The following is a 25,909-nucleotide window of genomic DNA, read 5'->3' as shown; positions in this document are numbered from 1 at the left end:
ATTTGAGACTAGTTACTATTCACTAAACAGTCTCTAGCGTTAGTCTCAAAATATTGAGACCTGGTAGTTAGCAGGTCACAAAACTAAAAAGAACTCTTGTCTGCCATTTTGAATATACTGAATAGAGATCATCATAGATATTAATCGATTGCCGTTTCTTTATATTTTGTAAGCAACTCAAACACGAAAAGGTTAAAAATAAATCAATTTTACATAAATTTCTGTAAATATTATGAAACAAAGTCAACATATATTTTTATTTTCATTGATAATTATGTTTTTTGACTATGTTATAGAAAATTTAATATTTGTTATCGACATATTTATTTTCATTCAAGTGTAAAAACATCTCTGAATAATGAAATGTAATAGATTTTGTGACTGTCACTTACAGAATAGCAATATCATCTCAAGTCTCAAAAATTGTCTCTAACTTAAAATCTCAAATTTAGAGACTTGAGACTGTCTCAAGTTACAGAATCGCACGGTAAATATACAAAGTAAAAAATGTGAAAAAATTTTGTGAAATAACATGTTTTCTTAGTGCAAATTTTTGAACTTTTAATCGTGAATATTTTAAAAAAATATTAGTAATTTTTACATTATTTTTGGATATTCCTCCTCTGGAGAAGCTCCCCTATCCGTACATACCCCATTTATACGGAAATTCGGTTTTTTACCCCTCCGCCAAAGTAATCGGAATCGTGCCAATACGAACTTCAAGCAGTGGAAATTTTATTTGCTACAAAAAAGCTCCGTGGTCAACACCGCTGTCATTAATACTTCTCGAAATATTTGGCCTTTTAAATAAAGCTTTGTAGAATCTTCATAGATGGTATGTAATAAAAAATGTATGAAAATTCCATACAGCCTTACTTAAAAAGCTGAATATCTCGAAAAGTATTAACGATAGCGACCTTTCCTAAAAGTTTGTCATGAACATTTTTTCTGTAGCTCTTGTCATTTACGAGATAAATACAAAAAATGTGAATTTCATGGAAAAATCAGGTTTAGAGCCCCGTACTACCTCGCTGGTGTGAGTTACGACTTTGTTGCACTGGGCACTTTTGTAGAGTAAACAATTCTGAGAAATAGGTGTCTAAAGTCAAAGCGATGCCATAAAATGCCTCTGATCTGTAGGAATTTAAGGATAAAAAATCACGATTGTAGTGCATTTTCTATGGAAAATTTTTACATGCCTTGGTCCAGTTCTTAATGTTAATATTAAGGGCTAAAATTTTCAGGGAATTTTTTGTTTGGGTATTTTCAAGGAAATTTCGAGACGAGATTGAAAAAAAAGTAATAGTTGAATAAAAAAACCACCCTTATGTATATTCTTGATCTGGAGAGCCTTATCTGTCTGACCATAACCATTTTATCTAAAGCCGGCCAATTTTTTTTTTACTTTGAAGTTATCTGCCCTAGTCTAATATGGCAACTGTCTCGAATAATTTTTGATAGCCTGCCTAAATAGCTGCAAGAGTAAATAGTGAAAATCATCAAATTGTTTAAGATACTTGCTTGATCCAATGGCATAGCTTCGTTCTCAAGTGTTAAAAAAAGTTTTTCATTAATATTTGTTGCAAATTTTGCTTTATAATACAAATTGAAAATAATTTCAAATTCATACTAATTTAATGAACACGATCAGAACGCCGAATTGCAGCTAACTTTGTTATATCAGCTAATACCATCACCATTAGTAACTGTAAACGCTGTCCAGCAAGGAACACAACCTTTAATAAGTACAGCAACAGAGAATGCATATTTATAATTACACCTATAATCTACATTCTCTGACACCACTTGATTGCACATTTGATAACTTCATTTTTAAATAATATTTGTAGCAGTTTTATAGTTGAATATTGTAGAGCGATGTACTAAATAATATTAAATACACAAATTACAATATTCGAAGATATTACACCAGTGAATTAGTGGTAAACAATACTGTCAAAATTAAGAAACAGTAATGCCAACACCACTAGAATACAACGATCAAAAATGCGTACAAGTTTATTAAAATAAAATAAAAATTCTACGATTTCTTCAAAGTGCAAGTTAAAAAATACTAGCGGTAAAATAATATATGTACATAAATTTCAAGCATTTATTGAAATTATATTCAAATAAATTTACGAAAAGAAAACACATTTCCCTACATCAATATACTCACCATGCGGCACATTTTTTACCCTATCGTGTTGCAAACACTGTTGCCGATCGCCAGTTCAACGCAAACATTTGACCAAATAGTAGTGTGGTGTGAAACTAGCGGACGAATTGTAAATTGTATTTGTGCGTGAAGAAGCAAAAGGAATATTCAAGTGGTGAATCATAAATTACAATCTGCATTGGCAAATAAAATAATTATGTGCATTTGCGATTAGAAATAAATAATTACAACAAAATTGAGTACGAAAGTGAAAATCGCAAGTTTTTGATAGTGAAATATAGTAAAGTGAAGTTATTTGGTTGGTAGAAGCAGCAAGGAAAGTGGATTCGCGCAGACGCGACAGTGAAAAAGAAAGGAAAAGAATCAACGCGTGCGTCCGTGAAAGAGCAGTTGGTGAAAAAAAACAACCAAAAATCGACAAATTTACACGCGAAGGCCTAATTGCAAATTGCAACCGTAACTGTGCTTTGTGAATACTCAGCGACTGGAGTAGCTCAACCATAAACTATTTATCGGCGGTCTCAGTGGTTTGGATTTCGGTGCAAATTTCGTATCTCTTGGTGTAGTGTGAAGTGTCGCTACTAAACTAGCAAAGAAAATAATTTAAAATAAAAATTAATTGCAATAAAAAATGGGTTGTGCTGTGAGTACGTCGCGCGATAAGGAGGCGGTGGAACATTCGAAAAACATCGATCGGGTGCTGCAAAGAGATGCAGAGCGTGCGGCTGCAGAGGTGAAATTGCTGCTTTTGGGTATGTTTTTTTTATATGAATTTCCAATATCAAAGATTACTTTTAATTAATTATTGGAATAATTGCTACTGCTGGCATATTCCCATAGTGTTTCTGCTTAAATTTAGTCGTTATCTCTCTGCTGATTATAAAATGCCTGAAAAGCCCGTGCTTGCGCAATTCCAAGAAATATGTTTAGTAATTATTGACAGTGTGTGTACTTATTTGGATTTTCGAAACATTGTAAAACGTCCAAAAGAATTAACATTGACGCGCCGGCGGCAGGGGAACGTTTTTGTTGCAATAATTTGTTGTTGCTCTATTGTCGTGCCGTTGAAAGCGAGGGGAGAGTTTTACATATATACGTATTTTTCTTGTTATTTTTGCTGTGCAGTGTGTGTGGGGAGATTCACACATTTTCTACCTGTGTGAAAAAGGTGTGTGTGGTGAAAATATTGTGTCTCGGCCTCATAGCCGTTTTAATTGTTTTTCGTTTATTTTGCAGCGTTGCGCTTGCGTATGCATAGTACAGCAGACATCATAAAATTATGCATTGCCAGTGTTGTTAGCACGTTGCTACCGACATATGTACATACATATGTACCTACATACGTACATGTGTCGGTACGTAAATGTACCGCTGTAATTCGATACAATGTAGTTTGAAATTTAGTGCATACCCGGCGACAAGAGTGGGTCCTTGACCCTAAAAAAATGCCAAGAAGTGCTTTGGTCGCTTTTATTTGCTTGATGACTTTTTGAAATCATTATTATTTTTATTTATCAAGATCTCATAATTATTTACATATAAAATTGAAAGCCAGATTTTATAATAATCACACTTCTCTGTATCAGTATTTCTTATCTGTGTTAAAGAATATAACTTCAAAAGAATTAAACAATTAAAATGTCACGTAAATCACGCATAATTATAAACAATAAACCTCTCAAGCCTACTAAAACCGTCATAAACATGTACACATTCATGACATTTGCTTTGCTAAATTAAAAGGCTTGACTTTACTATAAATAACTGTTGAATAGTAAACAATTATATCAAACTGTTTCCGGATAAGATTAGTAAGCACATAATTAGCCAGATGTTGAGATGATGAATAGGAAATTTTTAGAAAATATGTACATACATATACATACATATGTATGTACATACTTATGTTAGAGATAAAATGGAATTTTATGCAGGCGGGGGGAAACTCGTTGCTAAATATTTCTTGGGTAAATTTTAGAATAGCAAGAGGAGGTCCTTCAGATCAAGAAAATATATATGTACATATATAGTTGCCGCCGACTTATGGTTTTTAAGATATTTGCATATTGCCTCCTATATCCGTACATACCCATTTTAACCCCGAAATCGGGGGATGCTAAATCGCAGCCTACTTCTCATTAGGTTATTAAATGGAATCTGTATAAATAAAAAAAGAACCAAACATGGTTATATCGTACAAAAAAAAAATCCGGTTATCGTCGACGGTCGTCACCTATGCGCAATAACATTATGTATGACATCTTGGATTAAACTCCTCGCACCTTCAAATTGGACCGTGGAATACGAAAAACTAAAAAATAACTTAAGATGGCAGACGAAGAGCTCGAGTTGCCACGACTATCCAGAGTGACCGTTGCGCAGCTTCGTTCTGGATATTGTAGCAGGCTAATTCATTCTTGGATGACCGCGATATATGCAAAGAAATCTCGAATAACCCGACCTACTTGTTTGTGCGTGTATTCATCTAAAACCTCCTTCTTAATAGCCCGAATCTGTTTGGTTGGCCTCTTAGGGTAAGATGACTTCGGTGACAAATAACTTTTCCTGCAGGTGTGCGCCTTAAATTCTACTATTTTTTTCTACTCCTGTTACAATTACAATATCTTATGTATACATAAATATAAGTATGTATATCTATGAGTAAGACAACTCAAGGAAAGCACTCCAATAAATACACTTTTCATTTCTTTCCAAACGTAGTTTTGTCAACCTGTACCTTCTTCTGCAATTAAATTTCACATCGTTTAACAATTCACCTGTTTTTCTCTTCCATGCTTTATATACATTTGTAACAGTAATTAAGTATATACAACCGTCAACTTTGACCTCAGCTGTGTTTTGTGAATGATGATCAAATAAAAAAGCAACAGCTGGTTATTTCTCAAACACAATGCACTATAAAAAGCTGTTCACACGCTTCAAATAGAAATACATAACTACACCAATACAAACTCGAGTGTGTACTTTGTTATTAGTGGAGCTACACTGTTGTGAAAAGTGGAGAAACGAGCAAAATATATACATACATTTTATTATGATATACATACATGTAAATTCCATTCGAGGAGAACGAACGGAACTTGTTTCATACTTTAATATACGATATATATGTACATACATACATACATATATAGGAAGAAATAATGCATTTATAAAATAATGTTTAAACTTGTATAGATTCTTCGATTCTGTCATGTTTTCTGCTTTCGATCTACTTACATATGCCTTCTATTGACAATAAGCCGATCAAGTCAAAATTTATAATTATAGCACAAGTCAATACGGCGATCTCATACAAGGATTCAGCCACACTTGCACCAGTGGCGATGTGATCTCGTGGACACAGATCGCTTTAAGTGACGCTTGACTATAGGTAAGTATGGCTATACATACGTTGCGTTAGAAGTCTATTTCTACGCACCGATTTATGGCAAAGACCTCTGCTTGAAATACTATATGCTCGGAAAACTTCTCATATGTATGGAGAGTTTGATTAACTGAACAAGTAGGTCGTCCTCGACAAGGATTCATAACAGGGGGGATAGCATTACACCCTGTTGGCAGCCTCTTTCAGTGCCGAGACAAATCCTAATATGCCCTATCGTGGTTTCAGCTATTCTGGTGTGCAGTACGGCCTCTATCCATCTACGCATCGGTGCTGCTTCATTCCTTTTCTTCAGTACTCTGGCTACGCTCCCATGAGACGTATTGTCAAAAGCACCTTCGATTTCTAGGAAGGCGCACACCATTACTTCCCCTCTTTCCAGTATCTTCGAGTTTAACTGGTACAGAGCAGTATTAGCTGATCTGTCTGTTCTGTAAGCATGCTGGTTGGCATGCAGCGGTGAACTTTTCAGCGTCTTCGACCTTATTTCATAATCCACGATCCTTACATTTTAGTAAGAAGAAGATCAGACTAATTGGCCTGAAGAATTTCGTCCTTCCTGCCTACCTTGGGTATAAAGATCGCTTTCGTCCCTCCATGGTTCAGGGATATGTGTGGCAGTAGAACCTGCTCTCCATGTTGTAAAAGTGCTGGAAACTTTAATTCGCGAACGAAGCCCTAACCCACCTGATTGAGTCCGCAGTAAACAGTTGTCTTGCGATTAACCAATCTAAGCACGGGATGGCTTATGTTCGAGTACGGATAGACACTGGTCTTTCCAAATTGTTACCGTGAAATGCGCCAGCAAAAGTGCCGTAGCTCTTTCTTCAGTGCTGATATTTTAAGTCCCGTCATACCTTAAGATTAATAATGCTTTGATGGCTACCATACAAACTGAACAATAAAATGTTAAAAAATTTTAAGAAACCGCGTGCAAACTGTCTAGCAAAGTATCTCTATTATTTTTTACAACACTGTAGAAACGTACAAGTAAACTTCACTTGTTTTTTTATGTCTTCTCTAGAGAAAAGTTAATCTATAAGATAAACAACGACAATTAAATATTTCATTGCCAACCAGCAAAAACAATAGAAAACAAAACAAATTTAATATTTCTACAAGATTTATTGCATATTTACCAACACACATGCATATACATATGTATGTATACATGTATATGCAGGTTCCAATTTCTCAGCTTTAAGAGTACTCGAGGAGGCCAGGTAAACTGTTTGTGCAAATGAAATAGCTTTTAATCTTGGAATGCGTCACTAACTGGTCATAAGCAGAAGAATACCTTTAGCCGTAAAGTACAAGCACACACCCACACACACGCCACGCACATCATAAGCTGTATTCTGTTTTGTTTTGCATTCCCTACAGCCGCCGAAATATCCCCTCGAGAACGTCATTAGTATGACTCAAATGCAAGCTCATACATTTACTAGCGAAAAACGCGGCCGCCGTCGCTTTCATCTCTCACCATTGTTGTTTTATTGTTGCCAAGATAAATCTTAAGTAAATGCTGATTCGGCGGCTGTTTTTTATTGTGACGCCTTCGGGTACTTTTTATAGGCGAAAATGAATTATGAAATTTTCAGTGCAGAAGGTGTCAGCGTGACAAACTTTTGATCTTGTCAGGAGTTTACCAACTCCGCTTTAATTTCATTGACCTCAAAATGGTTCAAGGGGAGATTAGATAGTAAAGCGTAGAAGTTTGGTTGACTATTTAATTATTACAGTTTTTCTTCTGTTGTTTTGTTGCTTTTTTTGCTTTGAGGTACCAGCCCAACAATGGATTACTTTGAAATAAATACAGCTGAGATTTGGCTTGCCGTGTATGTGGCTAATTACGAACACAAATTACACCGTACCAACGACTAGGTAAACGACTTTTTATGTAAATATCTTATGCAGCTACATATGTATGTATGTAAGTATATAAGTGTGTATGTATGTATATATATACTTGGCTTGTATTTAGTACGGTAAAAATGCAATATAAGCAACAGCATAAGTAACTCGCGAGGAAATATGAACCTTATAAGTAAGTTCAGTTGTTGTCTTTGTATGTACGTACTTTGTATTATATGTATAGTATTTCATTTATTGTGAAATCGAATTATATTGCTTACTATATTATGCAATTTGACTTTGTGGGCCACTTTTTAAACAATTTGTTTTTCTATCGCACATGTTTGTTTGGTGAAAATATTTATAATACCAGCTGATCAAATTTGATCTGAACTGACAAAAAAATAAACATATTCACTTTAAAAACTTTCTTATCGCATTCAAAATAGATCAAAACAGCATTCCAATAATTCATCAAATTTGCCATAGACTTGTTATAAGCCTCGTCTGGACAGTTTTGAGGTCATATTCATGAACCCACGTTTCGACAACAGTAATGATAAGTTTGGTAGATGTAGGGTCTTTAGTTCCTCTACACGATATTGTTTTTGTAAAAGATACAGGTATTTAGGTACGAGTCTAGCACTGATACGCATCATACCCCAAATATTTACCAAACACACACAGTTTCTTTAACTTTTTCGATATTGTCATCATTAACAGAGGTGGTGGATGACAAGTCTTCGATTACTTCACGATCAATGAAAAAAATGTATCGGATTCCTTTTGCGCGCGCAGTTTAAATGGGCCAGCCCAGATCCAAGTCAAATTTAATCGATAAATCCAAAAATATTTATTTTTTCAATAATAACATATGTAAGTATATTTCTATAAAATGTGTTTTAACATAACCAATTACCATAAATGAATTAAAATTTATGAAACAAATTTTGACCGAGCTTAGAAATGGGAAAGAGCCTTGAGTTAAGTTCATATATTCATAGTAAAACAGTCCGATCTATCTATTCTCTGTCATCTAGTTTTTCTCCATAAAGTTAGAGCTTACATTAAATTACTTAGACAACAATTATAAGTTTGAAGATTACGGATAGGTTTGGGCTTATAAACACTTTTAGGTTAATTTTTTTTTTAATTGGTATTTTAGTTTTTTGCAAAGTTTCTTGAATATTCTTGACCCTTATCTAAATATGAAGCTTCGCCGGTTGGGCATATTGAAGCGCAGCTTGGCTATAACGATGCAGTTCTCACAATCTTCTTGTCTGATTATATAAGGAAGGGGTGATAAGTACTTAACTTCCAAAAGAAAAAAGAAAAATTTTTAAAAATACCAACTTATTTCTCATCGTAGGTTTCTAACGAGCTAAAGACTTGATTTACTAAGTCATCTGAAAAATATGTCTTCTGGTAAAGTAGGCCTTCATGGCTGCGATGACCCGTAACTCGACTCGAAAATTCGCCCCAGAGAGTAACTTTTTCAAATGTGATAGAAAGAGAACAAGAACACTCTCCTCGCTTACTGATAGGAAAGTCTTTGCTTTTTCTGACAACTTTATCACGCAGAATATGACTCATGCAGTCTTCTTAGATGCCAACTGCCTAATCTTTCTCGTACACTTTTAATAACCAGTCTTTTGTCACTTACATAGTAGTCATCTGCAAAAGTATGCCTCTCTTGCGCCGATAACGTCTTCGCGCCTTGAGTCTAGGAACTTATAGGACTTTTTTCTTTTTTTATATGGGGCGAGAAAGAATGCGTTACAGAATCCATTTGGGTGCTTTTTAAAATTTTTCTTTGTTTATATATCCTTTTTCTTTAGATCAGATTTACGATTTTGGAAAATGAAGTGTTAAGGAATAAACCTAAGAACTTATAATTTCTCGAAATCATTCTGATTCGTCTACGGAGTCCAAATTTTATCTGCAGAGCAAGCTTGCTTTAATCCATCTACAATCGAGATGTCCCATCGTATGAAGTTTATTGCAGATTTGGCGCGTCATTAAATTAAGTATTAAGTCGACCGAAAACATTGGTCAGTCTTCTGGAATATTACGTGTCTTCGCGTATTCTTATGTTGTACATACATACATATTTAAGGGCGAGCACAAATAAACGAATTTAATTTGTCTATTTGAAGTGCTATTGTTTTTATTATTATTGTTTTTTAAGCAGCTTCATTGTCGCTGACACAGTCGTCACAACACATAAATTGACATTAAATGAAAATGCGCCACACCAGCAGATCAACCAATTTACCTACAAATACATACTTACATACATATGTCCATACATGTATGCATCACAATTTTGCTTGTTGTTATTGTTGTTGTAGATGTCGACCTCAAAGCGTAAATGCCGCAAAGCTTTTGCTTGACAGCGTTGAATGTCAGGCCTGCTTTGGAATAAACTAACACATAGACATACATACATATCGGTGATGTATTTCCCTTTGTTTTGGAATGAATTGCCATTTTAATTCGCTGTTTTTACCCACATACATAAATATACTATAAACTATGTACATATGTATGTATATAGATGTCTCCCACACAAACATAATTTTTGCATTGTGTCGGGTGTTTGTAAATGAAATTACTGATCTCCACTCGGATGTTGCACATAAGTGAATATGTTTATATGTATGTATGTCAGTAAGTGTATGTACAAGTATATATATAAGTGCATTACAGTTACAGTGGTACTTTGTGGATGACTTCATGCTTCTAAAATTCCACATACTCACTCACAGCACATTCTCGCCGACCAGCGCCTTTGGGATACCATTTAATCTTACTTCATGGCATACAACAAAAAAGTTTTTAAATACAATTCATTTATAAAATGTCTAAAATATCTCTGAATTGCCGAACGAATAATTATTTTTAACTTGCAGTTTTAATGAATTCAATTTCATTGCAGTTATTACACCCTGAAAAGGGTGTCAGCGTAACCAGCTGAGTCGATTTAGTCATGTCTGTCGGTCCGTCTGTATAATGCGAATTAGTCCCGCCACGCAATTGACCGATGAAACTCAAGTCCTTATATGAAAACTTCTTTTATTTGTTTTATTTGACAATGATGATTATCAAAGCCATTGCCACAATCCGTACATATTGCTTAGATCTGACCACAGCATATAGTAATATGTAGCTGTCATATAACTGACCGATCTTAATTAAGAAAAAGATCTTTTTATAACCTATTATGCTATCAAAATGAACCTGTGAAGGGTATTTTAGCTTCGGTGCAGCCGAAGTTAACTTTTTTTTTCGTGTTTTTTTTTTTCTAAAAGGGTGTCCACTTTCATAACCGCACCGCCGTGTTGTTGCACTGCTGAGTTTTATTTTCCTCTATTGAATTAAATTTTCGTATTGTGGTCCACAATGTTCACTTCTTCATTCTCTGCATACAAACTCATATAATTTAGCCTCAATTTATTTGAATTTTCGCAATTGTTGCACGAGGAAGTCGTCGTTTTTTGCTATTTTGTTTCTGGTTTGTTTTTGTTTATGTGCAACAAACATAAATTCCGTTATTCATGCGCTACGTGCTGCCTCAAAAACACCCTCACTCCGCAAGTATTAAGTGAGCATTATTTATTTAGGGTGGCCACTTGTTGAGTTAATATGAAAATTATGCATGTGTGTGTTTTGTGTGTATAAGTCTTATATAAAATAAGTCGGTTGAGTGCCAATTTAATATTCAAATAAAGAATATATAGTATATACATAGTTTACAAATATAAATGTTTATAAATACATAATTACATATGAAAAATTATATAGGTTAGTTTAGAGCTGCACAGAGTCGAAACAAACAAGTAAAGAAGGGCTAAGTTCGGGTGAAACCGAACATTTCTTGCAACTTGCAGGAATCAAAGCCTCGAAATATTTTGAGACCTAAAATGTCAACCAGAGGTATACATAGTATACCATATAGTATAACTGATACACTGACCGACATATTCGACATAAGGTTTGCTAGAAAAATGAAAATCAAAAAAGTCGAAAAAGTCTTTCGTATTTTGTCAATAGTGTCGTTGCAGTCGTATATTTCCATTGCTACCAATCACATTGTGTCATACCATATAGTGTTGGAAAGGTGAGTTTTTAAGCTTCATTTAACCAAAAATTTAATTCAGGGAAGTTGAAAAAAAGTTACAGCTGTTCAAAAAAGAGTGAAAATAATGAAAAAATTTGCTATGTTTTGAAATTTTTGGATAAAAAAGTGAATAATGCCACGCAAGCCACCAATGAAATTTGTGAAGTTTACGGAGACGATGCTGTATCAGCTCGTTTTGCACAACAATGGTTCGCTCGCTTCTGTTCTGGAAATGATGAAAGTTTTACACAGATGGAATAATGTCTCTAGCGGGAAAAATGGCAAAAAAAATGAAAAAAAATGGTACATAATTGTTTATTTATTTAGACGAAATACGAACTACTTTTTCGACTACCCAATATATAAATTCTATAAACATTTTTGATATTCTAGTCAATCTAATTGGCAAAAAAGACTTTTTCGACTACCCAATACATAAATTCTATAAACATTTTTGATATTCTAGTCAATCTAATTGGCATAGTGTTGAAAACTGTAATACTAAAAACAAAAAGTTGAAGCTTGACAGCACTTCAAGCGATTTTTTGTTTGATGAGTTAAGTTGAAAACCATAATACCGAATTTCAAAACTATTTCAACTAAAATGCAGTTGTTTCAAAAACCGTAATAAGGGCCGGAATCACAGTGGAGGATCCGTTTTCATTGCGTTGGCAGAGATTGATGGATTGTGGGTGGATTCCTTAAATATGTACTAACCCTAAAATTCTAATACAATTCATAAGTAGATAGATAGTTAACAAAAAAATTCCTTATTAGCTGTGACCCCAGGTGTGGCTCTCAACTTCGAATGGATCAGTTAACCAATAGCAATTAAAAAAATTAATTTTTGACTGGATGCTGCCGTGAGTTGAAAAATGGCAAAAAGTGGTCGACCACATATGCATGCATATGCATATTTGTTTATTTATTTACTAGTATAAATATAAAAAAATAAGTTGAAGTTTGATTAGAAATACGAAAAGGTTTTTTCGACTACGCAATATGTAGTATATGGGAGTTGGAGTAGTATCGAATCGATTTTATCTATTAACTATTATCATGTCACATATTAAAAAAAATGTTTCCAGGATTAATTTCACCAATCATATGGAGTAAAGTCAGTTCGTAAATCCTGCTATTAGTTATAAGAGGGTTATGTCAAGTTTTCGCAACTATAATAACTTTGGTCCATATGTTCAGTACCCAGAGGCTTGAACAGTTTTGATTGGATTTAGGCAATTTTCGGTCATACTTTTTTACAAAATTTCATCCCGTTATATTAATTATTTCTTGATTTGTGTTCTGGAAAGTGAAAGAATCAAATGGAATTTAAAATTGTGTTATACGAGAAGTAGGCGTGGTTGTAGTCCGATTTCCCCACCGTGACATAGGAAAACGAAAAGAATGACATGTACTAAATTTAGTCGAAATCGGTCGGTCGGGTCGTAAGTTATGTGATTTCACCAAAAAGTGAACAGTGCTACTCTCATTGTCCAATTTTCACCCCACCTTCCATAAAGTCCCCTCATACAATCTCGGATGTAAAATTTATTGTCTCCTGTGTAATAGTTAATAGTTATGGATTTATTGCGCTTTTAGTAGTTTTAAACAGTACCGTTATATGGAGATTGAGTGGGGTTATCTTCCTATTTCATGATACAGTTTTTGCGCTAGAGGAATTTGATTGTTGTAGCTTTAGTGGTTTAGGAGATATTTACATTAAACTTGTTGGAGGGCGGAACTACTTTTTAAAAATTGTTTGCCCCCTTGTGCCAATTTAGAGTGTTATATCTTTATTTAGTCCTTATTTATGGCACTTTATAGTGGCAGTGATCCGATAACGCCTATCCACGAACTCGCACTTTTGTTTACTAAGGGACGCGCATACCAAGTTTCATCAAAATATCGCAATTTTTACTCAAGTTACAGCTTGCATGGACGGTCAGACAGACAGTCACCCGGATTTCAACTCGTCTCGTCATCCTGATCATTTATACATATATACATAACCATTTAGACTTTTGACCACTAATTTTTATTTAAATTCCAGCCATTATATTCGCCTAGACAATTATTTTATTAAACCCTAAACCGAGTTTGCCTCGAAGTTTGTAACACCCAGAAAAAATGTCGGATACCCTAACAGCGAACATGCATAAATGATCAGCTTGACGAGCTGAGCTGAGTCGGTTTAGCAATGTTCGTCTGACCATATGTGTATATACTTAAGCATGTATGCTTCAGTTAGTCCCTCAGTTTTTGAGATATTGAACTGAAATATTGCACACATCCGTTTCTCCTCAAGAAGCCACTTTTTTTGTCGTCATCGCCGTTATCAGAAAACTTTGCTTAGTCGTTCCCATCTGTTCCCATCACAGTCGGATCTAACTAACCGGAACGAACCCGGATTTTTAGCCAGCCAAGTACTGCGAACTTGGCAACTTTCCACGATGTCCCTTCAGGGAAATTTTCTGCTGCTACAACAACAATAATAGTTTAGAAAATATTTTCCCTGGAGTTGAGAACTATTTCTGGGGGATTGATGAAAAAATCGTTTAGCGCCAAATCTATATTTTATGTCAGGTCTTTTGACCGAAAAAGAATCATTTTGCTATATGACCTTTTATACTTAAACAGTCATTCATTGCTTTATCGTGGTTGACAAGTGAATAAGTTTTATGGTCTTATCTTGGAACCCCAAAACATCTGTTTAATATCGGGTTCGTATAAAGAGGTTGTTCGTGTTTATATGTACGTCATAAACAGCTTTTGATGTACCACGATTGGGTTTTTCTAGCATTTTGCCCATCAACCGATCATTTTTAAGATTTGGTTTACAAAATCGACAGATCTTTTTAGTCGGACAGTTGAAACTTTTCATCTATTAATAGCAAACAGTGTTTTCTTTTTTGCTGCGGATCCCTTGAAAATGAGACTAGTTCTTTTGATGGCAAGAATTTTTTTGAGATCAAAAGAGCCGCTCAAAACTCAATTTGTCGGGTCACATTAAAATGAAGAAGTTTAGCCAACACACAGCTATATACATAAGGGGATATGCATATATGATTACATATCTTATTTAAGTACATCTATATTTTATTCATACTTATGTACATACTTACATATATAATCTAAGCATTGTTGAGTAATCAGCAGAAAATTGAAGTCTGATTGCGTGCTTTGATTTAATGCATTTCGAACTAAGCGATTTAATCAACACTGCATGTAAGTATGTATATGTACTATATACATACGTATGTAGTATATATGTACATTTGTATATTTTTATGCCCCTTATAATATGTATGAGTATCTATAGAGCAATTCAATGTGCTTATTTGCTCAGTTGTCTTGGCAAAACAAGCCAGCCAGTCGAAGGCAGAGGAGAGAGCAATGTCAATATAGATAAGAAATACACGGATATATGCACACACATACATACATGCAAATGGATGTGTACATAAATGAATGACGCTCAGGGAATATACTTGAGTATTGATAAGAGTTTGGCATTGTTTAAATTTTTTGTTGTAATAACAAATAAAAGCGCGAATTAAATGGAAATCACCACTTTGACATAAATGAGTAAGTCGGTAACAGCTGGTGCCACACGCTTTTGAAACGAACAAAATTTATGGATCTAGAATTTTTATGAAAATGTTATGTACTGCAAGGTACATACATACATATGTATGTATGTATGTACATATGTGCGTAGTGTATAATATTAATTTTGTTGAGACGTGTGCTTTTAAACTTTTCTAAAATTAACTTTCTTATATTTACGTTTATTTATATTCAGTTTGTAAGTACAAAAGAAATTAGTTTATGTGCCGACGACGTGCCGCCGCTGCTATTTACAATCAGCCCAGTCAACATTGTCACCGCACAAATAGTCGCCTTCGCTGGAAAGTGAAATTACTCACTCATTTTTAATTCACTGAGGTTAGGTTAGCTATTGCTTTTACTTAATTAATATATAACAATTTATAATTGGAGTCTATACATGTATGTTTGTACTTACTATATGGTACATCATCAATATAACATGCGCAGAGTATAATTCTCAAATTCTCCTAACGATCATTTGTGCTACCTTAAACTAATCGAGATACATAGGTAGATAAGGCATACAGGACTTAAAAAAAAACAGAACAAATGGTTTTTTCGGCAAAATCAATTTATTTTGTGCAAGCCTTTGCATTTTTTCGAAAAGGAAGAAGTCGCCCGGTGCCATATAAGGTGAATACGGGGAGTGGTTAATGGTTAAAATGTGATTTTTGGTCAAATAATCGGTCACAAGCGTCAATCGATGAGACGGCGCATTATCGTGCAACAAACGCCAACTTTCATCTTCGCGATATTCGGACCGAACAAGTCAAATACGGCGCAAAAACTTCAAAACTCCAAAGTAGAATACCGCATTCACGTTTGTGGACAATACCCTTGAAATCATAAAAACAAATCAGCATTGTCTTCACTTTTGACTTCTCCATGCGCGATTTTTTGGGTTTCGGCTCGTCCGGTGCCTTCCATTCAGCACTCTGGCGTTTCGTTTCGGTATCATATTGGAAACACCACGTTTCGTCAACAGTCACAATATTGTAAAGGAAGTTTTTGTCCTTTTTGACCTCTTTAATGATGTCCTTCGAATGTTGGATCCTGAGCAATTTTTGGTCGTCAGTCAATTTGTGCGGAACAAACCGTGCACATACCTTTCGTAAGCCCGAATGTTCGGTCAAAATGCGATAAGTCGATGTTTTGGAGATGTTCAATCCATTTCCATGAATCCGCTGATTTTTGATGAATTCACGGACAGTTTTGATGGAATTTCCGGTGATCACGGATTTTGATTGGCCCGTGTTGATCGTCATTTATGTCCTCACGACCAATTTGAAAACGTTGAAACCACTCGTGCACTCTGCTACGGGATAGGCAATCATCGCCATAAACTTGTTTCATCAATTGAAACGTTTCGGTAATGGTTTTACCAATTTTAAAATAAAATTTAATGTTGGCTCTTTGTTCGAAGCTCATTTTCGCACAGATAACACAAACATACTGACACTTAAAACGCAATAACTTCACTTCCAATCAATGAAATGTCATGAAATTCTCACTGGAGCTTTGACAGCTGCTGTTTTCCAAATAGTTTTTAACCGATCTAGAAGCATGAGGCCGATCGTTGTCATTTCGGCAATCACTCTCTTGATTTTGACGAGACTTTGTCGGTAGACCCTAATAATGGTTTAACCCCGTTTTAGACTGATTGAAAATTAGCGGAGTCAAAATATCGATCTTTCACCCGTCCTTTTTTCCCCCCAAAGAAGGTGCTCATTTGTCGAATCCGTCGATAGCAGACCACTATAGCATATATTATACATACATACTTAGAAAGTCCAAAAGCTATTCATGAACAACCATTACATTCACCTAAATTAATAGTTTGGTGCGGTTTTTGGTCAATGGAGAGCGGTATAGATCGTTGATATCAAACTTTTTACGGCCGCAATGGGAGGAAATTGATTTTGACAACATCTGGTTCCAACAAGACGGGACTACTTACATGTCACACAGCACGTGCAACAACCGAATTTGGAGTTTCGATTATTTCAAGAAATTGTGACATTGAATTGCCTCATAGAAGTTGTGATTTAACAAAATTAGAACTTTTTGTGGAGTTATTTGAAGTCATTGGTCTTCAACAGTAAACCAGACTCTCTTCAAGCTTTAGGCGTTAGTATTTAAGGTGCTATTCATGGCATACGACTTGATATTGTGCAAAAAGTACCCCAAAATTGGATTCATCGAATTCGTTCCTGCAAAAGAAGTCGTGATGACCATTTTCATGATTTTATATTCAGAATTTAATTGTAACAAATGTGCTGCACACTAAACAAAAAACATTTAAATTTCCATAACAGTTATGGCATCTTATTTGAAAAGGAATCATTTCGCTCTTATTGATATTATATCTTCGGTTGTTAAGATTTAAGATTATTTCTTGTTTTATTTCACTGTTGGAACATTTTTGGGATTATTGTCTGGGGGGTGAGAAATTCCAAGTCAGGGTGATGGTACTAGGTCAGTATAGTAAAACCCTCAAAGGGTTTGGCGTTCGTATGTGTCAGTTTTTTTTATGACCTTTTAAATTCTTTCCTTATCTTGATGTTTTTTTGCTTAGTTGTATGTTGTTGAAATCCGGATGTCTGTCTGTCCGTCCGTCCGTTTATTTGGACGTAATTTTTTTGGAAAAGGGGGCGTGGCCCCTCCCCTACTAAGTTTTTTGTACACATCTCGGAAACTACTACAGCTATGTCAACCAAACTCTATACAGTCGTTTCCTTCAGGCATTTCCATATACAGTTCAATAATGGAAGAAATCGGATAATAACCACGCCCACCTCCCATACAAAGGTTATATTGAAAATCACTAAAAGTGCGTTAACCGACTAACAAAAAACGTCAGAAACACTAATTTTACGGAAGAAATGGCAGAAGGAAGCTGCACCCAGGCTTTTTTTTAAATTTAAAATGGGCATGGCGTCGCCCACTTATGGACCAAAAACCATATCTCAGGAACTACTATACCGATTTCAATGAAATTCGATATATAATATTTTCTTAACACCCTGATTACACGTCAAATATGGGTGAAATCGGTTCACAACCACGCCTTGTTCCTGTTACAACTAAGCGAAAAAACATCAAGATAAGGAAAAAATTTAAAAGGTCATAAAAACACTGACACATACGAACGCCAGACCCTTAAGGTTTTTACTATACTGACCTAGTACCATCACCCTGACTTGGAATTTCTCACCCCCCAGATTAGCTGTTGTACTGTGTTTTAACTTATCAACTATTTTTTTTAAATTTATTTTTTTTTAAAACCGTATTTTGTTTTATTTACTTATACGACGTTAGTACTCGCAAAAATTTGCACAATAATTACAACACTTAAGTTATATAAAATCAAACAATTACCAATGCTGATTTGATAAATAATTTTTTATCGCCTGAAATTGTTATCGAAATGCATACAAATGAGTCTTCATATGTATAGTATGTATGTGTATATATTTATATATGGAAAAACACTAAATTAAGTGGGTATTCTGGTTTAGAAATTCGAAAAAATCGATCTTTTTTTGCATATTTTTATAGTATAACCCTTCAAGAAAATGTCCCTAAGAGGATTTTTCGAAATTCAAATTATTTTCCGAGTTACAGCTCATTTTGTGATTCCGACTCCGACTGCGCGCGACTAGTTCTCAAACTTTAAACTCGTTTTTCTCATAACTACTTTTCTAGAAACGGTGTGCATGATATCTCAAGTTCTACTCCACCGATTCACATGAAATTTTACACAGAGCTTTCTTATATGTATATTATAGTATCGCACTACGAAGAGCTTTCGAAAGATTTTTTTTTTTTTTTTTTTTTTTTAATTCCGAACCACAAAAAAAAACCGAACATACGACACTTTTTTTTTCAAACCTCCACCATTTTGTAATTTTTTTTTTTTTTTTCAAAAACGTTTCGTATTGCGATAACTACCCTTTTGTTCTTCACGGATTTCGCATAAATTTTCTTTTTACGTCACTGGAAGGATTTATATCCTGCACACCAGGACAAGCCATTGTTTCACCAGTCTCTACTTCGCCGACCTGCAATTTTTTTAAATTTAGTCAAATAATTTTTGATTTTTTTTTTTTATCGCGCCAAAAAAATAACTAAAATTCAGGCTTCTAAACCAGAGTACCACTTTAAGTTAAGTTAAAAATCTTGTTTATTGGTATTTTTAACATGTCTTTATATAGTTTAGTACAATTATGCGTTAGTAAAAGTTTTTAACTAAATATCGGGTGATTTTTTAAGAGCTTGATAACTTTTTTTTAAAAAAAAACGCATAAAATTTGCAAAATCTCATCGGTTCTTTATTTGAAACGTTAGATTGGTTCATGACATTTACTTTTTGAAGATAATTTCATTTAAATGTTGACCGCGGCTGCGTCTTAGGTGGTCCATTCGGAAAGTCCAATTTTGGGCAACTTTTTCGAGCATTTCGGCCGGAATAGCCCGAATTTCTTCGGAAATGTTGTCTTCCAAAGCTGGAATAGTTGCTGGCTTATTTCTGTAGACTTTAGACTTGACGTAGCCCCACAAAAAATAGTCTAAAGGCGTTAAATCGCATGATCTTGGTGGCCAACTTACGGGTCCATTTCTTGAGATGAATTGTTCTCCGAAGTTTTCCCTCAAAATGGCCATAGAATCGCGAGCTGTGTGGCATGTAGCGCCATCTTGTTGAAACCACATGAGTCAACATTTAAATGAAATTATCTTCAAAAAGTAAATGTCATGAACCAATCTAACGTTTCAAATAAAGAACCGATGAGATTTTGCAAATTTTATGCGTTTTTTTTTAAAAAAAAGTTATCAAGCTCTTAAAAAATCACCCGATAAATGTGAGTCAGCTGATTTTCTGCCGGTATCTGAAGCTAAAGTTTATCTTGATTTATACTATTCTTGCTCTACCAGAGTGAAAGAGAGACAGAGAGAGAGGAAAGTAAAACTGTATTTTATCAACATTTTTCAATCATCAACAACAATCAGATGACACAGAAACTCGAAAAAATGATAATGACTACTTAAGCTGTGAGTAATTTTTTAGCGTTAACTGAAAATATTATTAAAATATTTCTTCCAATGTGATAATTATTATCTGTATTATTTTATAGGCCAATTTCATGGCAAGTAATATGCGAAGGCTTCTTAATAACTTTGTAATGTTGCATAAATATTGAAGCAAGATATGGCCCGGGTATGTATGTGTATGTATGTGTCTGTACGTGTACGAGAGACAACAACTAATATGTATGTACATTTCCGGTAGAGAGGTGAGATAAGAGTAAATCGCAAATACCCAGCAGAGAAAGCAAACAGTGCGTAGTCTTTGAACCAGAGTTGTAAAGCTGCGAAGTTATTTTTTGTGAGCTCTCTTTCTCTCTCTTTATATGGGCTTATACTGACTCCCGATTACAATCAAGTCATTATATGTTCAAAAGTAGGCGTGTAACAAAAAGCCGACAGCAGTGACTGGGGTAAATGACACCAAACATACATATGTACATAATACATACATGTCGTCAGCTGACCTATCAGCGATAATTGCATATTAATATATACTATAGGTCCATATGTATGCAAATATGCGCTCTTATATTGTATCGAGAGAATTATTTATGCATAATATATTCCTATTTATTTGCTCTCAAACTTGAAGCCGGTAGCGCTGAAGCCACTCGCTTGTTTATTGTTTGCCACTCGTGTGCCTATTGTTAACACAGTTAACGGTGCTTCGTCGAAGTATTGTAATGGCAATAGCAATAAATTATGCAACGATTTTGTTTTAATTTTATTTGTTAATATTTCTAGCTGCTTTGCGTTAGCCGCAAACAGAGAATAATGGCCCAGCAAAGCTTTGACACAATTAATTTTTTTCTTTCGTCTTCTGGCTGAAAGCGGCTGATGATCCACTTGTACGAATTTGGCATTTTGGAGCTGAGTTTTGTGGTGGTCATTCATTCAATGAGCTACATTTGATTTTTATACCCTGAACGGGGTATGTTAAGTATATATAATATAGTATTTGAATATATATGTACATGTACATTGTGACATGGATAAAACCAATAACTTGTCTCAAATTTTGTATTTCTAATCAAATTCCGTGTGCCGAATCGTTGCGAATGTTGGAAAAGGCTTACGGTGATTCAGTTTTATCAAAAACACAAGCCTACGAGTGGTACAAAGTCTTCAAAGACAGTTGAGAGATTGTTGAAGACATGCCTCGTTACGGAAGATCCTTGACCCTCGAGGATTTGGTGCTTAAAAATCGTCAGGCAAGTCTTAGAGAGATGAGCTCGACATCTCTCGCGAATCTGTTAGGGTATGAAACGCGTTCTTGCTCGAATCGTCCAAATAAAGCTGAATTTTTTTCAAAAAGAGTACGATTGTGACCGAATTTATAACTAAAAATGCGATGAATACCATGATCAGCCACCGTATTCACTATATTTGGCTCCGTGTCATTATTTCTTGTTCTCCAAACTGAAAATGCCGCTCCGTGCAACTCGTACTCAGTCGATCGAAGAGATAAAACAAAATTCTCTGAAGGAGCTGAAGACCATCCCAAAAAGTGTTTCGAGGACTGGAAAAATCGTTGGCATAAGGGTATTAATGTCAGAAAAATCTATCCTACAAACCGAATGATTAAAATCATGTATTTGTATGGAAACTTATTTATTAGAAAAGTTATCTTCAATAAATTTGGCATGTATTATTAACCAAGACAGCGCTACATGCTGCAACCAAATCGTTGAGATCGGATCATTATAAAATATAGCTGTCATATGAATTGAATCATCAAAATGAAGTCCTTGGGTCGAAAACTTTTATATTTGACGAGATATCTTAACAAAATTTGTTCTCGATTATTGTCAAAGAGAAGAGTGCAATCTCCAAAGATTTTCTTCAGATCGAACCACTATAGCATATAACTGTAATACAAACTAAACCGTCAAAATCAAGTTCTTGTAAGTAAGCTTGAACCTGTAAAGGGTATTATAGCCTCGAAGAGCCGAAGTTAAAATTTTCTTGTTTTTTTGTCGAACTTTGACTTCGAAAATATTGTAATTTTAAGTGAAGTGGAATTTATTGACACATATCTTGACATCTTGACGAGTAAAATAGAACTGTAAGTGGCAACCAAAAGCAAAGTGCCAATAGCAACACTCCAACACGCTATCAACAAAACTTAAATGTCTCCCAATTTATATTCCCAACTATATATGTACATATAATGTATATATGTACATACGAACAAACATACACACATATATAAATTGGTATCTACAAACGCATAACGAATGCACAATTTGTTCGCTCTGCGCCCAATGAATGCACACACTTAAGCAATCAGTCAATCTTTTATTGGCGCTAAAAAATTGTGTCGTTTTTTGTTTTTGTTGTTTATATACATTTGTTTATGTTGCAATTTCTTTTATCGACATTTGATGCCAACATTATCAGTACTTTCAATGAGCTTTTGTTTGCTTTTACTTCGCTATTGTTTTTGGTGGTTTTGTTTTTGTTTTTAGTGTATTTTTTTGCCTTGCCATATTCAAACAACTTAACTAAAGTTGTACATTGTGCGAACGCCATAAGCAATACATAATGAGATAAGGTTTAATATATTTTCTTTCACCAAATTGCATAATAACACGAATTGCTCGAAACATTTCGGAATTTTACGCAACTTTTGCTCGAACTACTTTAATCATACTGTGTATTTGTATGTGTGTGTATGTGCGAGGGCTTGCTTACGGTTGACAACATGATGAATTCAGAGACACAAACTTAATGAACTGAATATTTGCAGAACCTTGAGTGAAGTTCCACAAATCGAATATAAAATATAGGGCAGGTACATATATGAGGATAAAAGAAAAATGGTTGATCAACGTAAGATATATTATTATAGATTAATCGCACATTTAATTTTTAACAAAACCGTTACATTTATATTGCGGGCGTGGTAATACTCCTATAAGTCGTCTTTCCTAGAGTGGAACGCAAAAGATTCATTAAGCTACCTGTACTAACAGTTTTTACCAAGGTCCACATAGTCTCAATGATAGGCGTCCTACTGGACACTATCCCATTGGCACTCACGCCATGTGGCTAAGGATTTTGGAGGACACCACTTCAAGTCAGTCAAAGCACTAACGTTGAAGCATCTCAGAGCCCGGTGAATTGGCTTAAAGTAGTAGTCTGGTAACTTGGGTTCAAAAAATTAAAATTTTTTTTGCTTAATTTGAAAGTACAATGTCTTGAGAAAATACTGTGAAAATTTCAGACAGAAATTCGAAATATTTCTTGAGTTATAACGAGTTTCCTAGAGCACATCGGAGTCCTCTTTCTCGGAGTTGTTGAACTTTAAACGCGCCTTTTCTCAAAACATTGTTTTTCTGATCGGCTCAGGTCCTAACTTTTTTTCTACGGAACCGATTGCTTTCAAATTTTAACAGGCTGTTCTACACACTTATAGTTCTCGTCGGTTCTAACGAGAATTTTTTTCACCCCTAACTTTTTTTTACAACCCTTTCTTTGCTAGAATAAAAGGACTTTTTTTCAAAGTCCGCCATTTTGTTATTTACCCTTGAAATTTATCTTCAGTAGTTCCGACCAGAATGACATACTATCTATAGATTAAGAATCAAGAGCCAAAATCACCCGGACCACCCGCTTGCATTTTTTTTGAGGTTCCAACTTCGAGTGACAATAATAACAGTAATAAAGTATTAAATTTTTTCAAATAAATCTTTTTTTTATATTGTCAATATTTAAATATTCAAGATAATTTTCCTATAAAAAACCACCCTCCAAAGAAATCATGAAAATAGGCATAAATTACCAGACTACTACCTTAAATTGATGTTCGCCGCTTCTATAAATTTTTGGTAGTTTCAAGGTGCTACGTCAAAATGAGACGGTGTTTTGATGCCCGCCTAAGAATCATAACGGGGAGGCGTCTCTAGCTGTCCAGGTGAGATTATTCGTGGCTTGACGAAAAATCAGTCTATTTACTTAACCTAATATTCCATTACCGCCCATAAGCAATACGTATATCACTTACCCTTGGTTGCCAAATAACATATGTATCACGTTTCATCAATATATCTCAATTTATACTCAAGTTATGGTTTGTACTTTTTTCATAGCGATGGAGAGTTGATTCGTCCGTTGGCATCACCTGTTGTTTCTTCTTTTCTTCGAAAATGATGCCGGTGAGAACGTTACCGTCAATGGCGACCATTGTCACGTCTTGATAACCGACTATTTGATGCCTGAACTTGAAACTCGTGATCTCGGCGGCATTTGGTTTCAACAAGTCGGCGCCACTTCCCACACATTGCATCAATCAATGAGTTCATTGAGAAAACACTTCGGTGAGCGGTTAATCGCACGTTTTGGGTCCGTCAATTGGACATCAAGGTCGTGTGATATCACACTCTAATACTTTTTCTTGTGGAGATATGTAAAGTCTAAAGCTTATGCAGACAGTCATCAACATTACCCGTGTCGCCCGCCAGTTATCAGTAGAATTGCTCGAACGAGTCATGGTAAATTGCACTCAACGGATGGACCATTTGAGACTTAGCCGCGGCCAACATTTGTAAGAGATAATCTTCAAAGCATAAATGCCAAAGAATGTTCCTTCGAATGATAATAAACATTCCCCATTAAATTTGAAGCTTCTGTTTATTTTCTTAAAACAAGTAGGAAACCTGGAAATGGATCAACATTTATCAAAAATAAATCTACATACATATATTAGTATACAATTTATTTTGGTGTTATCTCAATTACTTCATAACCAATCGTTATATGAACATAATTATAGCCATGTGTAAATGTTAAAACTTTCTAGCAAAAACAAAACGCTTTACTTTCTGATATTTGTTAATAAAAAAATTAAAATGCAAAAAGATCAAGTAAATAAATTTCAACAAACTTAATATCGCAAAAAAATAATATAAAAAATCACACATTTCGCAAAGTACGCCCTACTCCCATTTCCATATTTACTAGTCGATGAAAGAACTCCCATTCATGTTTAATCAGCGCAAGCAGATGTTAGAGCTACTAGATAGCCTTTACGCTGGTCAACTGGTCAAGTGCGGCGGACGGCAATATAACCTCAATCTCTTGTGAAGATTCTAATTATCCAAGTCCATTTGCACCCTTGAATAGCTGTGCTATTCTGTTGCTGCTCAACCAAGCTGACCCAACCTCAATCAAGTGCACGCCACAGCAATAAGCCCAGCTTATGCTTCTTCTTGCCATTCGCCTTTAATTTGAATTTTTTATTTAAAATACTTTGCACGCAATTGCAAACAGTTCTCCGCTCTTCCAACGCCCCTATAAATTGCTCGATTATTACTTGTAAACACAGCAACAAGTGTTACAACAACACGCACTGAAAAAGCAGTAATGTAATGGAGGAGCTTAGGGATAGTTAAAGAAAATTCACAGAAAGCACACAATAAATATTACAAGTGTCGGTTGGCGTTTGTGGTGATGTGGTACGTGAGTCCGTGTGTCAGGCCATCACCACAAAAGTGAAAGTATATGTACCTCCATATATACATATGTATGTACGTACGAGTATAAATAGGTTGTTGCCTTTGATTGTGCTGAGGCAATCTCCCATGTGAAGGCAATATTGGCCACCGCAAGCCCACTCTAATGACACTTGCACGCACATGCATACAATGTAAGTAAG

The 25,909-nt window shown here is 34.9% G+C and overlaps 1 protein-coding gene across 1 annotated transcript in view; it reads left to right on the top strand.

Annotated features, from left to right (window-relative positions):
* Positions 1-2,233: 2,233 nt before the first annotated feature.
* LOC120777832 (G protein alpha i subunit) overlaps positions 2,234-25,909 on the top strand; it is a 33,567-nt gene continuing 9,891 nt past the window's right edge. The window contains exon 1 of the mRNA XM_040109369.1: positions 2,234-2,931. Within this exon, the coding sequence (XP_039965303.1) occupies positions 2,811-2,931 (121 nt within the window). The 5' untranslated portion in view covers positions 2,234-2,810. The remainder of the gene's footprint in view (positions 2,932-25,909) is intronic.

The sequence above is a fragment of the Bactrocera tryoni genome, chromosome 5, assembly GCF_016617805.1.
Source record: "Bactrocera tryoni isolate S06 chromosome 5, CSIRO_BtryS06_freeze2, whole genome shotgun sequence".
In the NCBI taxonomy this organism is placed as follows: Eukaryota; Metazoa; Arthropoda; class Insecta; order Diptera; family Tephritidae; genus Bactrocera; species Bactrocera tryoni.
The sequence above is the reverse complement of the archived record's forward strand: the minus strand, read 5'-3'. Positions and strand labels throughout refer to the sequence as shown.